Source organism: Schistocerca gregaria, chromosome 4 (assembly GCF_023897955.1).
Source record: "Schistocerca gregaria isolate iqSchGreg1 chromosome 4, iqSchGreg1.2, whole genome shotgun sequence".
NCBI classification, from domain to species: domain Eukaryota; kingdom Metazoa; phylum Arthropoda; class Insecta; order Orthoptera; family Acrididae; genus Schistocerca; species Schistocerca gregaria.
The window spans coordinates 725,437,667-725,455,958 of NC_064923.1; the positions used below are offsets into that span (position 1 = coordinate 725,437,667).

General features: G+C 44.7%; 1 protein-coding gene across 1 annotated transcript in view; it reads left to right on the forward strand.

Annotated features, from left to right (window-relative positions):
- LOC126267886 (solute carrier family 26 member 10-like) overlaps nucleotides 1–18,292 on the forward strand; it is a 122,180-nt gene that overhangs the window by 74,809 nt on the left and 29,079 nt on the right. The window contains exons 4-5 of the mRNA XM_049973195.1: nucleotides 5,525–5,825; nucleotides 14,582–14,694. Coding sequence (XP_049829152.1) covers nucleotides 5,525–5,825; nucleotides 14,582–14,694 — 414 coding nt within the window. The remainder of the gene's footprint in view (nucleotides 1–5,524; nucleotides 5,826–14,581; nucleotides 14,695–18,292) is intronic.

Consider the following 18,292-nt stretch of genomic DNA (forward strand, 5'->3'; position numbering starts at 1 on the left):
AATGGTTCAGCATAGACAACTCTTTTCAGATGCTCTCAGAGGTAAAAATCCAGGGGGTTTAAGTCCAGTGATCTAGCACGCCACGCTACAGGGCCTCAGTATTCTATCCAACGTCTGGGGAAGATGTTGCTGAGCTGGCGGTGAAGTGAGTGGAAGAGGGTGGTGCTCCCTGATGCAGAAACCACATAACCAGTCGTATTACCAAAGGTACATTCTGAAGCATCCAAAGCATCCAAGGCAGAATATTCCACAGGAATAATAGATTCCTCTGATGAGGACTGTTAAGTAATAACTGGTCCAAGTAAGTGGTCGCCAAGAATCCCGACCACACATTGATGCTGAATCTGTATTGATAAAACATCCCAACCATTCAGAATGATTCAAATGGCTCTGAGCACCTAGAACGTAGAATTACTTAAACCTAACTAACCTAAGGACATCACACACATCCATGCCCGAGGCAGGATTCGAACCTGCTACCGTAGCAGTCGCGTGGGCCCAGACTGAAGCACCTAGAACCGTTCGGTCACACCAGCCGGCCCCAACCATTCCCTGAGAATTGTCTGTAGCGCACATATGACGATTATGCAGAACGACGATGCCAGTTTCGGTAAAGACTGCCTCGTTGGTAAAGAGGACTGATGACAGAAATCCCATAACTGTGATGGTCTGGTGCAAAAACTATCGACAAAGTTTCATAGAGGGAGGCCCACTGCTGATAATCCTTGCACTCGTTGCAGGTTGTAGGGATTGTAGCAGTTGTCATACAGGATACATATAATCGTACTTTGGCTTACATCATGTTGGCTGGCCACTTGCCCGCAACTTGTATTACAGTTCGTCACAATATCTCGTACACCCTGCTCTGCCAGACCTGATATATCAACAGTCCGCTGCCTTCCCTCACGTTCATCTAGGAAAAATTACTCTTGTTCACACAAACGCTCAAGAGGAAATTTTGTGAGATGTGGTTAGTTTCTCGGAAGGGACATATTTTGGTAGAGGTATACTGCCTCTCGACCGTTTCCATCTGGTTGGCCGCATACAAACACCATCTTGGCTTGTTTGTGACACATAATTATACCAAACTATGTTGCTGATTACAGTACGATGCGTCAGTCACACGGCCTGCAACACACAAGGAACATGTGGGATGGGGTCAGAGGAACTTTCGTTCTTCAGCACCGTCTACCTTGAGAATGATGTGTTTCTGGACACATATTCATCAGACCTCTTTTCCTCTGTTGTCAGTCAGGAATCCGTCCCTGCATTTTGTCGGTTTTATGAATGTTAAACTGATAGATTGAAGTGTAATGAAGTCAATCCTGATTTAGCTGGACTTTAATCATGTGTAGAAGTAAATCGTGGATGACAGGCAGTTCGGAAAAGTACAGAATAGTAGCTTTTGAAGTGTGATGCTACAGAATAATGCTGAAGAATAAATGGGTAGATCATGTAACTAACAAGGAGATAGCAAACAGTATTTGGGAGGGAAGAAATTTGTGACAGAACTTGAATAAAAGAAGAGATCAGTTGATAGAACACTTTATGAGACATACGGTGTGGTCAGTACAGCAACGGATGGAAATGTGACGGTTAAAACTTGTAGAGGGAGGCCAAGAGAAGATTACTGTCAGCAGGATCAAAAGGAAGTAGGTTGAAGTAGTTATTCAGAGATGAAAATGCTTGAACAACATAGAGTAGCTTGGAGAGCTGCATCAGACCAGTCTTCAGTTTGAAGACAAAAACAACGACAACAACACTGTCGAGTACTTTTAAAAATGGCTCTGAGCACTATGGGACTTAACATCTATGGTCATCAGTCCCCTAGAACTTAGAACTACTTAAACCTAACTAACTTAAGTACATCACACAACATCCAGGCATCAGAGAAAATCCCTGACGCCGCCGCTGAATCGAACCCGGGAACGCGGGCGTGGGAAGCGAGAACGCTACCGCACGACCACGAGATGCGGGCCGAGTACTGTTATTACTGCCGTTAGGTTAAGGAGTCTAGTTTGTTGTGCTGCACAACTTGCTCCTTTCAAATTGCCTTTATCGTCCGCCAAATGTTGGCATTCGATTCATAATTTAATAGCCTCTGTGTGATCTCTTAGAAGGGCCTCTGCAGTGTGCTTCCACCTCACAGGAGGGAGTTGTAAGAAGTACATGCCGTGTGAACACATCTGGACAGGAGATAGGGCCTGGAGAAGCCATTTGGACATGAATGTAATGCATTTGGCCTGGTGTGCTGGCGGCATGGAGGAGAGTGCCTCAGAGTGCACTGTGGTGTGACTTAGTCAGTCACAGTGGCTTGCACATCATGACTAGGCAGCACAGCCATCTCTCTTGGCCCATAGTGTGGGCAGGGGCAGATGCGCTGGTGGGTAGTGCTCTCTGGATGCTGTGAATGCTTATAATAACATTGTAACTGCTCCAGACCTTCTTCTCACTCTGTGTGGTACAGAGTGACCACATACGTAACTGCCTGTGATAATGGTTGAACGTGGAGTCATGGGAAAACAACTTAATTTGTTAAAAAAATAGAGTCTGAATCTCCATAATGTGTTTGTTACGTAGAAAGAGTGCACTTCTTACAAGAATGAACGCAGCACCTCTACAGTGTAACTGCTATGTGGCAAGGGTGTACTAGAAGTATGCCAATACTTTATAGCAAGTATGTATTTTCTTTATAGAATGCATTAAAATACATCAGTAATTGTTTTGAGTAAGCAAAATACCTTTCACTTTTGTGACATGTATGTCCATTTTTAGTTACAACTGCACTGTAGACATTAGAACTACTGTTTAGGGTGACTAACGTTGCAGGCTTTACCATGTTTCATTATGCTATCAGAGTAACAACCATCTTGAGTTACTGGACTTAACAGTTAACAAATATTGGGCAGCCAAGTTTTTATTGTGGAATCCATTGTGGACCATGAATCACAGTAATTTAGAAAAGGCTATATTGGAGAAATATTTAGCAGCCATATTGGGTCAGGGATTATAGCAATAAAAATAAGGATTGCATAAATGTGGAGACAGCCATCTTGAGTAATGAATTAAAGCAATAAGGATAATGAATTGGGTAACAGAACTGGGAAGTAAATAAGCACTATCATCTACTCTCCAATTAATTTGATAACACACAAGTGTCAAAAATTAGTTCCTAAATAAACAACAGGTAACAGCATAGGTACGCTGCTGGGAGGGGGTAAAGACTGGTGAGTGGGACAGAAGGGTCTTGCCTTGAAAGTGACTGGTGGGGGAGGGTGTCATAAACCATTGTGCCAGGAAGCACGTAGCTCCCTTACTACACTGACCAAGGCAATATAGGACATCATTTGAAACATAGCGTCTTGTAGGACTCTAGGGTAGTGCACAGCTACCAGCCTTGACACGGTCATCATGCTGGCAGTCTGCAGTGCAACAGACATTGTTACATTGGAAAGAAGAGGATTTCCTGACCCAACCGTCCCGTACAGTGCTCCATTACCTAGTTAACAACACAACTTTAATCTTAAGTGGTAGTCGTGTGATGACTGAGATCCAGAATGGGATTCACTATGTCATTCCTAAATGCATCGATCTATACTCGCATATCGCTTGCGGAATATGAACATCAATATCATGGAATGATAAGCTGTAGTCAAAACAGGCCACTATTCATTCTGCATACTAGCACAGATTTCTAATTCGTACACAAGGGATGACACAATATTCTCCGAAACAATGTGCATTCAAATGCGTTTCTGAATGGAAATCTGGATTATAATCTTCTGATATTTACGGAATTTGGGACACATCACTGCAATACTTTATGTGGCTCAACTGAAATGATTAAAATTTACGTACAGATCCTTGTAGCACGCATCAAATTAATCTAAGATTTGTTGGATGTAACCTTTAGGATGTTGCAAATTTAATGGAAGCATTAGAAAGTTCGCATTGTTTTGTACCTAGTCAGTGGCTTGTTTCGAAATATTAAGTGAACCCCATTTTTAAGGCTGTAGATGTATAGGATTGCTGCTAGCCGTTTTATAGGCAACTCACAAGGGAACCTCCCCATCGCACCCCTCTCAGATTTAGTTATAAGTTGTCACAGTGGGTAGACCTTGAAAAACTGAACACAGACCAATCGAGAAAACAGGAAGAAGTAGTGTGGAACTATGAAAAAATAAGCAAAATATACAAACTGAATAGTCCATGCGTAGGTTAGGCAACATCAAGGAGGGTGTGAGCCGAGGAACACCGTGGGCCCTTGTTTAGCGTGAGCAGCTGCAGGACGAGAGGTCCTTTGTTCAAGTCTTCCCTCGAGTGAAAAGTTTAATTTTTTATTTTCAGATAATTATCTGTCCGTCCCTCTGTCCGATGCGACGTAGCTGACGGTAAACACATTGAAAAATTTGAAAACGTTAAAAACATATGTTTTGACAGAGCAAAGGGAAAACTGTGCGACTATAAAACTGTTGCATTCATTTGTTGCAGTTGATGTGACAAACTCTTATGTTTTCATCACTTTTTTGGGAGTCATTATCACATCCACAAGAAAACCTAAATCGGGAAAGGTAGAAGAATCTTTTTACCCATTTGCCAAGTGTACAAGTTAGGTGAGTCGCAAACATATTCCTGTCATGTGACGCACATGCCGTCACCAGTGTCGTATAGAATATATCAAACGTGTTTTCTTGTGGAGAAATCGGTTGACCTATGACGTTGCGATCAAATGTTTTCGGTTCCCATTGGAGACGCACGTTCTTTTGTCTACTAATCGCACGGTTTTGCGGTGCGGTCGAAAAACACAGACACTAAACTTATTACAGTGAACAGAGACGTTAATGAACGAACGAACAGGTCATAACTTTGCGAAAATAATGAAAGTAAATTTTTCACTCAAGGGAAGACTTGAACCAAGGGCCCGCAGCTGCTCACGCTAACCGCGACGGCGCTCCTTAGCTCATACTAGCCTTGATGTTGCCTATCTTGCGCATGGACAGTGCACAGCTTTGTATATTTTGCTTATTTTTTCATAGTTCCACACAACTTCTTCCTGTTTTCTCAATTGATATGTGTTCGGTTTTTCAAGGCCTGTCCACTGTGTCAACTAATAACTAAATCTGAGCGGGGTGTGTCAGTAGCATGGAATTAATTGTGACAATTTGTACTTAGAGTAACAAAATACGAATCGAGATCAGACATCAGTTGGTCCACACTCTGTGATCGGTTTGTAATACTGGCATTCTCACAACACGCTTACATTCTGTTTGTGTCAGGTTCGCTGTGATATGGGGAATGGGATTGACTGCTGGTGGCTCAAGAAGGTCCAACGAGTCCGTGGCTGTGGAGTAAATAGACAAAGTGAAAATTTCATGAAGAATGTGTGTCTATAAATACGTCACTTCGTGGAAATGACTTGTAGTCAAACAAAATATCGGTTGTAAATCCGACTCGTTATTTTATTGTTGCCAATTTTACGAAAGACGGAGTGTCGGTGTGCAAATGTGAGGTGGCGTGACGGCAGGTGGAACATGTCGGTGGTGGGGCCCGTTCCTAGCGGGCTGCCGAAGTTGCGCGACCCCGTGGGTGACTGGAAGCTGATGGGGGCGGTGGCGGTGGGCTCGTTGGGTGTGGCGGCCGTCAGCTTCGCGGTGAGCACATCGATGGCGCTGCTGCTGGCGCGCGGCCGCTACCGCGTGCGCCTCAACCAGGAGCTGCTGGCGCAGGGGCTGACCGCGGTCGCCTCCGCCGTCAGCGGGGGCGTGCCGCCCTCCGCCTCGCTGTCGCGCTCCCTGCTGCAGAGGGACGCGGGCGGCTCCACGCAGGTACCGCGCGTCCACATACACCACTGGCCATTAAAACTGCTACACCACGAAGATGACGTGCTCCAGACGTGAAATTTAACCGACAGGAAGAAGAAGCTGTGATAGGCAAATGATTAGCTTGTCAGAGCATTCACACAAGGTTGGCGCCGGTGGCGACACCTACAACGTGCTGGCATGAGGAAAGTTTCCAACCGATTTCTCATACACAAACAGCAGCTGAGCGGCGTTACCTGGTGAAACGTTGTTGTGATGCCTCGTGTAAGGAGGAGAAATGCGTACCATCTCGTTTCCGACTTTGTGATTGTAGCCTATCACGATTGAGGTTTATCGTATCGCGACATTTCTGCTCGCGTTGGTCGAGATCCAATGACTGTAAGCAGAATATGGAATCGGTGGGTTCAGGAGGTAATACGGAACGCGATGCTGGATCCCAACGGCCTCGTAACACTAGCAGTCGAGATGACACGCATCTTTTCCACATGGCTGTAACGGATCGTGCAGCCAAGTCTCGATCCCGGAGTCAACAGATGGGAACGTTTGAAAGACAACAACCATCTGCACGAACAGTTCGACGACGTTTGCAGCAGCATGGACTATCAGCTCGGAGAAGATGGCTGCGGTTACCCCTCACGCTGCATCACAGACAGTAGCGCCTGCGATGGTTTACTCGACGACGAACCTGGGTGCACGAATGGCAAAATGTCATTTTTTCGGATGAATCCAGGTTCTGTTTACAGTATCATGATGGTCGTATCCGTGTTTGGCGACATCGCGGTGAACGCACATTGGAAGGGTGTATTCGTCATCGCCATATTGGCGTATCACCCGGCTTGATGGTATGGGGTGCGATCGGTTACACGTCTCGGACACCTTTTGTTCGCACTGACGGCACTATGAACAGTAGACGTTACATTTCAGATGTGTTACGACTCGTGGCGCTACCCTTCAATCGATCCCTGCGAAACCCTACATTTCAGCAGGATAATGCACGACCGCATGTTGCAGGTCCTGTATGGGATTTTCTGGATACACAAAATGTTCGACTGCTGCCCTGGCCAGCACATTCTCCAGATCTCTCACCAACTGAAAACGTCTGGTCAATAGTGGCCGGGCAACTGGGTCGTCACAATACGCCAGTCACTACTCTTGATGAACTGTGGTATCGTCTTGAATCTGCATGGGCAGCTCTACCTGTACACGCCATCCAAGCTCTGTTTGACTCAATGCTCAGGCGTATCAAGGCCGTTATTACGGCCAGAGGTGGTTGTTGTGGGTACTGATTTCTCAGGACCTATGCCCCCAAATTGCTTGAATCTCATGTCAGTTCTAGTATAACATATTTGTCCAATAAATGCCCGTTTATCATCTGCATTTCTTCTTGGTGCGGCAGGTTTAATGGTCAGTAGTGTAGTTTCGCCTTGCCGGTGGCCTAACACCAAAACTGTCAAGTGCAAGCGTGTACGGAGGCCCACGAGTGGCTTACGTAAGAAGCGTCGACTCAATATTCCCCGAGCAATCTTTCTGCAGAGCGTGTAAAACAAAAACTATTTGATGAAAAGTATCTGGGCACCTATTAGTGGTTTGTAATATGGGGTGTGTACACCTTTTGCGTTTATGAGAGCCTGAATTCTGCTGGAGAACCTTCCACTGAGGTTTCTGAATATCTGGGAAGTTGTGTGGTAACCCATCTTTACTCAAAAACCTAGACATGAGAGGGAGTGATGCTGGACTCTGAGACCTGTAGTGAAGTCTACATTCTAATTCATCCAAAACGTGTCCCATTCCATTCAGATCAATCATCTGTGGGGGCCAGGCCATTTCGGGAATGCTATTGTCCTCAGACCAGTGACCCAGAGATGATGCTCTATAACACGGTGGAGTTTCACGGTGATGCAACGGTTATCTTCTGTGATTTGTTCCTCTAGTCTGCTCACTGAGAAGTGCTGTAAAATGTGTTTACATCATTGCGCATTTAGCGTCTTCTTAAGCGCGGTAGGAACATCACACCCTAGCCACGGAGAACATCCCATTCCATTACACTATCATTGTCCTACCCGATAGCTGAGTGGTCATCGTGACGGATTGCCGTCCTAAGGGCCGGGTTCGATTACCGGTTGGGTCGGAGATTTTCTCCGCTCAGGGACTGGTGGACTGGGTGTTGTGTTGTCATCATCATTTCATACTTATCAGGCGCGCAGTCGCCCAATGTGGCGTTGTATGTAATAAGACCTGCACCAAGGCGGCCGGATCTGCCCCGCAAGGGGCCTCCCGGCCAGTGACGACAAACGCTCATTTCATTAAACCATCAATGCCATACTTCAGTGTTGACACGACAAATGATGCAGATAATGTTCTCCAGGCAACCCCAAACATAAACACTTCCATAGGATTGCCCCAGAATCCAGTGTGATTGATGACTCCAGATCACTCATTACTAGTCATTCACTGTCTAGGGGCGTTAGTGTTTACATCAGCTCAAGCGCCGCTTACGAATGACTACAGAGAAGTATGGCTCACGAGCAGCTGCCCGACCACTGTACCCATTTCTTTTCATCTCTCTGGTTACAGTCATTGTAGTATCTGAACCGCTGGTAGCACTTTGAAACTCTCGAGTGATTCGTTCAGTAGATTTCACGCGGCTTTTTTAACACCCTCCCAATATTGGACGGTCACTGCCCGTCTGTCATTATGTCTGCCTGGTCTTGGTTTTTGTGTGTGGTTGTCCCTTCACCTAGTCACTTCACAATCACATCACCAACGGTCGACGTGGCCAGCTTTAGAAGGGTTGAAATGTCAATGATGGATTTGTTGGTAAGGTGACATGCAACGACTAGTCTACGTTCCAAGTCACTGAGCTATCATGATCGAATTATTGTGCTGTTACTGGTTCTCTACTGAGAACACAATACCATCTTTTGGACCGGCGTGTGCGCTTCTTGTGACATATGATGCTCAGTCCCACATTACATTGCGGTGTCCAAGTACTTTTGATCAGCCATTGTACGAGTACGAAACAGTCCCCCCACCCACTCGCCTGAACCGGTACGCCTCGTTGCATTCACCGGCAAAAGTGACAGTATATAAAATGACTTTCATCTTAATGTGTGTTTGGAGAGAGGGATTGTTTTTTGATTGAGAAATTTTCTTTAAGTCGTAACTGGTACCTGAATTTTGATTTCTGCCTCCTTGAATGATCAGCTTCTGCACCAGTTGGTGACGTATTATAATCTGGAGGAAGTTATGGTTCTTTAAGGTTTAAAATACGACTCTGTTAGTTACTTGGCCGTATTGCTGATAGCTTTGAGCCCAAGTTTTCGTAGCTTTTCATACCTAAGGGAACACTGTTGTAAATAAATAAGATCAAACAGCAATTTGCTTTTCGTGAGAAAAGGAGATTGCCTATCACTCAAATTTCCTTCAAACTACATGCCTTACTGCCTCAAAATTGGTCAGTGGAGTTCAGCACCATACTATTGTGCAAGAACATAATCCAATTAAGAAATTATGAGAGGGTGTTACGTATTGAATGAAAACTATACAGAATGCACTTCCTTTCCTGAATTTTAGTGAGCTTTTTAAACTTACATCGATTGATAGCCAGCGACGACAATGAAGTTCACCTCCTTTTCCCAAAAAACAACATATTTCTGTTCTTCATTTCCAGAAAATTTGTATAAATAAATCTGGGCACCTATTACACATACTTTACTCGGTTTCATCACTGAAATGGGAGTATTCATTAAATGTAACAAAACGTTCTGAGCGATGGCCTAGCAACACGTCCTCTTTCCACAAGATACATATCAACAGTCCTCTTTTTTTAATAAATCAATAGTCTTTTTTTTAGAGTCCATACTCAAAGATGCACAACTACTATCGTTGCAGCGATTGCGCGCTAAAAAGTTTCTTACTGTCCAGTTGCGCTTCACTTCAATTCAAATACTTTTTGAATTAAAATTTACATTTACCGTATTTACATACATAAAACCAGGCACAAATTAGTTGAAAAAGCAGGGTGAGGCTCACGTAACATTACAAGCATGTGACGTAAAAGATAGGCAGCAGCTTACGAGTACACGGGGTGGCAAGTGCATACTCACTGTAACAAAAGACTTGCAATCCGCCTAGGTTTCTGTATAAAGCTATTCTCACAAAACTCATAGCAGGTTATAAATTTTCTACACTTTTCTAATACCTAGAATACTTCGTCTGTCGTACATCACCCATAAACGTAAACCTCCTACAAATATTATTCCACATGCTTAAAGAAAAAAAAAGATCAGATTTTAATATTCCGTCTACGACAAAATTATCAACGAGAATGCCGAAGTGCTGCTAGCACTAGAACAGGGAAATAAATCAGCCATGACTCTTCAGTGAAACGATTTCCTCCACTTACCTTAAACGACTGAGTAAAACCACAGACAGTTCAAATATCACTTACCAGATGGTTATTTGGAAAGCTCATCCCCCGAATGCGAGTCCACTTTCTTAAGCAATGCGCATATCTTTCGGTCTCCTGTTCCGCAATACTCTGGTCGTTCTACCTCCAAGCCCTTCTAATGCGTGCCCACCGTAATTGCAATCGTCTCGACGTGAAATCATCATATACCGTCTTATCGACTGTTATCTACCTTACCGTAACCACACAAAATAGGTTCGCACACACTCTATTCTTGCTTATGTGCAGTCCTACCACCCTCATCATATATACATCCTATTCGTCCCGAGATTTACTTTCCACAGCATATTTCTATTAATACGTTCTCCAATCAAATGACAACCCAATCCCTTTCCTACAGCTATCAGGATCACTAAACATCGTCATTTCAATAGACACAACTGGCTTATCTCACTAGGGGTTAAGATAGATACTGCCTACAGGAAAATTAAAGAGACCTTTGGAGAAAAGAAAACCACTTGTCCGAATATCAAGAGCTCAGATGGAAACCCAGTTCTAAGCAAAGAAGGGAAAGCAGAAAGGTGGAAGGAGTATATAGAGGGTCTATAATGTGCTTGAGGACAATATTATGGAAATGGAAGACGATGTAGATGAAGATGAAATGGGAGATACGATATTGCGTGAAGAGTTTGACAGATCACTGAAAGACCTGAGTCGAAACAAGGCCCCGGGAGTAGACAACATTCCATTAGAACTACTGATGGCCTTGGGAGAGCCAGTCCTGACAAAACTCTACCATCTGGTGAGCAAGATCTATGAGACAGGCGAAATAACCTCATACTTCAAGAAGAATATAATAATTCCAATCCCAAAGAAAGCAGGTGTTGGCAGATGTGAAAATTACCGAACTATCGGTTTAATAAGTCACAGCTGCAAAATACTAACGCGAATTCTTTACAGACGAATGGAAAAACTGGTAGAAGCCGACCTCGGGGAAGATCAGTTTGTATTCCGTAGAAATATTGAAACACGTGAGGCAATACTGACCCTACGACTTATCTTAGAAGAAAGATTAAGGAAAGGCAAACCTACGTTTCTAGCATTTGTAGACTTAGAGAAAGCTTATGACAATGTTGACTAGAATTCTCTCTTTCAAAAGAGGTGACAGCGGTAAAATACAGGGAGCGAAAGGCTATTTATAATTTGTATAGAAACCAGATGGCAGTTATAAGAGTTAAGGGGCATGAAAGGGAAGCAATGGTTGGGAAGGGAGTGAGACAGGGTTGTAGCCTCTCGCCGATGTTATTCAATCTGTATATTGGGCAAGGAGTAAAGGAAACAAAAGAAAAATTCGGAGTAGGAATTAAAATCCATGGAGAAGAAATAAAAACTTTGAGGTTCCCCGATGACATTGTAATTTTATCAGAGACAGCAAAAGACTTGGAAGATCAGTTGAACGGAATGGATTGTGTCTTGAAAGGAGTATATAAGATGAACATCAACAAAAGCAAATCGAGGATAATGGAAAGTAGTCGAATTGAGTCTGGTGATGCTGAGGGAATTAGATTAGGAAGTGAGACACTTAAAGTAGTAAAGGAGTTTTGCTATTTATGAAGCAAAATAACTAATGATGGTCGAAGTAGAGAGGATATAAAATGTAGACTGGCAATGGCAAGAAAGCGTTTCTGAAGAAGAGAAATTTGTTAACATTGAGTATAGATTATGTATCAGGAAGTCGTTTCTCAAAGTATTTGTATGGAGTGTAGCCATGTATGGAAATGAAACATGGACGATAAATAGTTTGGACAAGGGAGAATAGAAGCTTTCGAAGTGTGGTGCTACAGAAGAATGCTCAAGATTAGATGGGTAGATCACGTAACTAATTAGGAGGTATTGAATAGAATTGGGGAGAAGAGGAGTTTGTGGCACAACTTGACAAGAAGAACGGACCGGTTGGTAGGACATGTTCTGAGGCATCAAGGGATAACCAATTTAGTATTGGAGGGCAGCGTAGATGGTACTAATCGTAGAGGGAGACCAAGAGATGTATACACTAAACCGATTCTGAAGGATGTAGGTTGCAGTAGGTACTGGGAGATGAAGAAGCTTGCAAAGGAGAGAGTAGCAGCAAACCAGTCTCTGGACTGAAGACCACAACAACAAGTGCAGCACGGAACTGAATATGCTGCTTAACATTACATTTCACAACCACACCGCCTTTTAATAACACAGCGGGGAAGGAAACCGTTTTGATGTTAAAATGTTGCTGCAGTCCTAGAATTTGATGTCGGATCAAATGAGGGCAGTATTACACTAAACATGAGGGTACAAAGGGACTTTAAAAATCTGTAGCAACAAAACTATTCAACAGATCAAGTTAGTAGTTGTTTGCATCATTCTGGAGCGTGCTCCAACGTTGCAAATAATGTTATTTTTTTCCTTTGGACTTAACTTTTTTGGTTTACCCAAAAGGACTGTGGAAGCGGGTAAAATGACACACTACTACCGTTGAATTATACATAGTTTCTAGATTAATAAACTAATAAGAAGTTTAAAGTAGGTCATGATTACGACTAGATGTTGGTGATTTAGTGTAAATTCTTTTCGTTATAACCGCCATATAACGGAGGATTCCGGAAATTGTGAATGGAGATTGGTATGTAGGAAGTATTGGAGAGGAAATGCAAATGATCATATTACATTACTGGACACAAGACCTCATCTGGCGTTGTTCAGCTACCCGACGCAAGGAATGAGATGAAATGATTGAAACACCATAAACACCCATTCTCTGGGCGACGAAAATCTCTGACCTGGCTCGAAATGCATCTTGAGATTCTCCCATATAGAGGTAGTGACGCTAAGCGCTAGACCATGAGCTGCCGAGGTTTGGAGAGAAATTTTTGTGTAAAATGGTAGGGGATATCTGCCAGTATGAGAGTGTAGCCCCGCGGATCGAGCTGACCCTCAAGCCGGGGGTTCGAGTCCTCCCTTGGGCATGAGTGGGTGTGTTGACCCTAGGTTAGTTAGGTTTAAATAGTTCTAAGTCTAGGAGGCTGATGATCTCAGATGTTAAGTCCCATAGTGCTCAGAGTCGACTCATCAACGAAAGAAGTGGCTTATAAAGCGCTTGTTCGGCCAATTCATGAGTATTGCTCATCTATCTGGGATCGCTATCAAGTACGACTGACAGAGGAGATAGAGAAGATCCAACAAAGAGCGGCGCGTTTCGTCACGGGATAGTTTACCTGGCGAGAGAGCGTTACGGAGATGCTAAACAAACCTCACTGGCAGACGTTACAAGAGAGGCGTTGTGCATCACGGAGAGATTTACTATTGAAATTTCGGGACAGCACTTTTGAGTCGGACAACATATTACTTCCCCCCACATACCGGTACATGTCGCGCATTGCCGTGCGGGTAGCCGAATTGACTGGGGCGGCTTGTCACGGTGCTTGCGGTTCCCCCCACGGAGATTCGAGTCCTGCCTATGGCATGGGTGTATGTGTTGTACGTAGCGTAAGTTAGTTTAAGTTAGTTTCAGTAGTGTTTAAGCTTAGGGATCGATTACAAATGGTTCAAATGTCTCTGAGCTCTATGGGACTTGACATATGAGGTCATCAGTCCCCTAGAACCTAGAATTACTTAAGCCAAACTAGCCTAAGGGCAGCACTCATATCCATGCCCCAGGCAGGATTCGAACCTACGACCTTAGCGGTCTCGCGGTTCCACACTGAAGCCACACCGGCCGGCGGACCGATAACTTCAGCAGTTTAGTCCCTTTGGCACTCACACACATTTGAACATTTGATTTGGAAGTGTAACAGCCATGAACAGGAAACTCAAATGTAGAGAGCCTGTATTCGCAGTGGACAATGATTTTTATGCTGCGACTATCGTTTGCATCTATCGTGAAAATAAGACAAGAGAGGTTACAGTAGGTACTAAGGCATATAAGCAGTCATATTTCCCTCGCTCAATACGCGACTGGAATGGGGAAGGAAATCGATAACATTGGTACATGTCCTCCGTGCCATGCACTGCAGAATGGCTTGCGGACTGCAGATGTAAGTGTACATTTACATGTCTATGTTGCAAATAACTGATAGGCCAGATGCCAACTGGGTAAGGAAAGGGTGTATTTCAACCTTCGTTTGGGGTGGAGGGATGGATGGGTAGATTTCAAGGATTCGCAACATTACTGAAACAAAATTTCATTCTTACGGGTGCCACCCCAGTGGCAATCGAAAGACTTTTGTGCCCTGCCTCCTATTTGTTACTTGTAGCAGTGACACGTTTAGAATGAACCAGCCTGGCAGGAGGACAGGACGCTGAGTGAGCGCGTTGTCGCCAGCTCGCCGGTCTCGTGTCCTGCGCCGTGCTGCTGGCTGTGGTGCAGGGCGCCGGTCCGCTGTTCGAGCCTCTGCCCAGGGCCGTGCTGTCCGCCGTCATCATCGTGGCCCTCAGGTACAGTAACACTACCTCAACCTGCCACTGGGGACCGCTAGTGTAAGTGCTGGTACTACCTGACACATTTGAGCCATAAGATAAGCAATGATCGCGTCGCAAAAAAATTTTACTGATGCTCACTATAGCGAACAGTGTAATAAAAATATGACTGTTTAACGATGTAAAGTGAAAATATTCACGCTCTTGATATGCGAATCAATAAAGCCACCAACATCAAATTGTTAGGTAGAATGCTAGGTACGCAGCATATACCGGACAAGTCTTCGACTTTCGTAAGGTTCACGCACAAACAATGGAATATACACTATGTTGATATATTTTTCCCTGCAACGTACTGACGCAAAGCTAAATTAAACATAGCTCCAATCCCGCCCTTTCGACCAAGGATGTACGCCGGTTTCCAATGGTCAAAATCACAAGTTGGAATTAGAAATCTCCTTTGAAATATTTCCAAGACCGATCCACTCTATCTCTTTTACCAGCTCGCCTGATCTTGACGAAGGATGTCGGGATCTGGAAAGTGGCAGACCTCGAAGAGCCCTATGTACCGACCATAGTCGGAAATTATTGAAAACATTCTGACCGAGTGTGCCCAGATTGTCTCCGTGCAGATACATTTTTATAGTGTTCAAGGTAGTTTGGCAGGTGGCAATGAGGAAGTTTCCGAACTCGCTAGTCTTAGAGGGATCCTTTGCCGACTTACTCACGCACGTGTCAGTCTCGCACCCTTATCCCTCCCCATCCCCCGTCGCTTCACTTGATCTGTACAGAGGAGAGTGCAAAACAGGAGAGCTCAAAGAACAGAAGCACGCTTACCTGCTTCAGATTTCGACGAATAGGTTTGTTAATATTTCTAGAGGGTTCAGCATGTGCACCAGGACAGAAACTGCATTGCACTGCACTCCAAAGGCTTTTCTGGCACATCATGTCCTCAGAGAAGGGTTGAGTCGTCAAGAGGTATCAGCAGTAACAGACGTTGGTAAGAAAGACATCCTGTTGTCCATCCCACTGAGAATTGCCGTTGTTGACGGCTGAAAGTGCAAGACTCAACGCCGCAAAGGAGGCGACGGATTCATCGATGCCTTTTGTGTCACCCCCTGAGGCCTCTTCATCTCGATTCTGAACCTCAGTCCGTCTTATGGATTTTCTTTGGCCACCCATAAGAAAACTGTCGTGGTTGTGATGTTCTTTGCGGAGGCGCGGAAAGCTGGGATGAATAAAAGGTAAAAGAAACTACGACGATTTCCCCATCATGTAACAAATCCGCGGTATCTTTGGGTAGAACTTTGGTGAAAATTGGTACCAATGGACATCATTAATGCACCTGCCACTACACGCGAACTTCTGATCTGGGGCCCTTTTTTGCATGTGTCAACATGCACTGTTTGAAGCGTCGCTGAGCCCGAGGGTGACTTTGCAGGACGCCATCACGCTTTTTGACGATTACAGAGGAACCTTGTAGGCACCTTTGTGCCAAATTTTGAAGTTCTACGTTGCAATCGAAGATAATTTCGGGGTTTCGAAAATGTGACCATTTAATTGTGTTTCTCAGTGTAGCTGTTGAATCAGACCATAGACATGAGCATTTGCATTGGATAATAAGAAATCCCGTTTAGTTATATCCTGCAATTCTGTGTGCTGAAAATTGCTGTTCCTTTACTGGGGTACATGGGTGAGTTCGAAATCGAACGATCTATAGATCGACTACGACTGCTGTGTGTTGAAGGCAACAATGTATACCCGTGTGAGGAAAACGTAAAAATACAGTGTACCACGCAGCCTCGAAATCTGAAATACCTTTTCGGGGTAATCCACTCGACTTCAACTGAAGTAAGTATACGATTGATGGTGAGTCTTGTGCAGGTCTGGTTACCGTACGATTCCACAACTGAGGTATATACAACTGTTTTTTCGCAGTCACATATACTGCCTGCGACACTGATGTATAGTGGTTTGACGTCCAATCGACTTCGCCACTGCATCTGCCGAGACGCCTATGACGCGATTGGCTTCTGGAACGTCGCTCCACAAGTTAATTAGTTAAATGTAAATGAGCGCTTATTTATTAAACACACGTTGGCCATAAAATCCAGTTAAGGTTAGACGGAAACGCGAATCTGGCTAGACTGAGAACTAAGTCCAATAACAAACAGTCACATCCAGAAGTGAACTCCATTACCAACATAGCTGAGCTAGGAGCTATGGTGGTTACTGTCCTGTAGAGCTGTTTACTGTAGGCGGCTGATTCCAGACTGGTGGGTGCTCTCTCCAGACTGCTGCTAAGTGCCAACGCCGGACTTCGTAGCTGACGCATTCTGGCTATATCTGCTGAAAAACTTTGTCCGTACGAAGAATATCGGCAGACTTGTTAGGTCACCCTCGTATATGGCTGAAGCTACAGTCTGTAATCAGCTTTACGTCCGCTGGCTATCCAAGCGCAGTGATGTCATCGTATTGCCTAACTGGCTCACTTGATGAGGCATAGCAATATAGTGCAGCCACTGCCGGTGGCTTCTGTGGTCAACCGCGGACGGGCTCGCCACCTTTGGCGTCGCCTAGAGATGTGGGCTACGCTGACAAGCCACCTTGATGGAAGGGTGGATTATCTAGCGGGGGAAGTGGTGTGGGAGACGACAGTATGCCACAGAAGGCATTTTCCTTGCCATGCTACACTGAATAGCCAAAGAAACCGGTACACCTACCTAATATCGTGAAGCGCCCCCGCGAAAACTCAGAAGTGCCGTAATACGACGTGGCATGGACTCGCATAATGTCTGAAGTAGTGCTAGAGCCAACTGATACCATGAATCTTGCAGGGTTGTCCATAAATCGGTAAGAGTACGACGGGTGAAGCTCTCTTCTGAACATGTTGCAAGGCATCCTAGATATGCTCAATAATGTTCATGCCAGGGGAGATTTGTGGCCATCGGAAGTGTTTAAACTCAGAAGAGTGTTCCTGGACCAACTCTGTAGCACTTCTGGACGTGTTGGGTGTTGCATTGTTCTATTGGAATTGCCCATGTCCGTCGGAATGCACAATGGATGTGAAGGGATGCAGGTGTTCAGACAGGAAGCTTACGTACCTGTCACCTATCAGGGTCGCATCTAGACGTATCAGGGGTCCCATATCGCTCCAATTGCACACATTCCACTCCGTTACAGAGCCTGCACCAGCTTCAACAGTCCCCTGCTGACATGCAGGGTCCACGGATTCATGAGGTCGCCACCGTACCCGTACATGTCCATCCACACGATACAATTTAAAACGAGACTCGTCCGACCAGACATTTTCCAGTCATCAACAGGCCAATGTCGGCGCCCAGGTGAAGCATAAAGCTTTGTGTCGTGCAATCATTAAGGGTACACGAGTGGGCCTTCGGCTCCGAAAGCTCGTATCGATGACGTTTCGTTGAATGGTTGGCACACTGACACTTGTTGATGGCCCAGCACTGAAATCTGCAGCAATTTGCGGTAAGGTTGCACTTCTGTCATGCTGAATGATTCTCTTCAGTCGTCGTTGGTTCCGTTCTTGCAGGATCTTTTTCCGGCCGCAGCGATAGTGGAAATTTGATGTTTACCGGATTGCTGATATTCA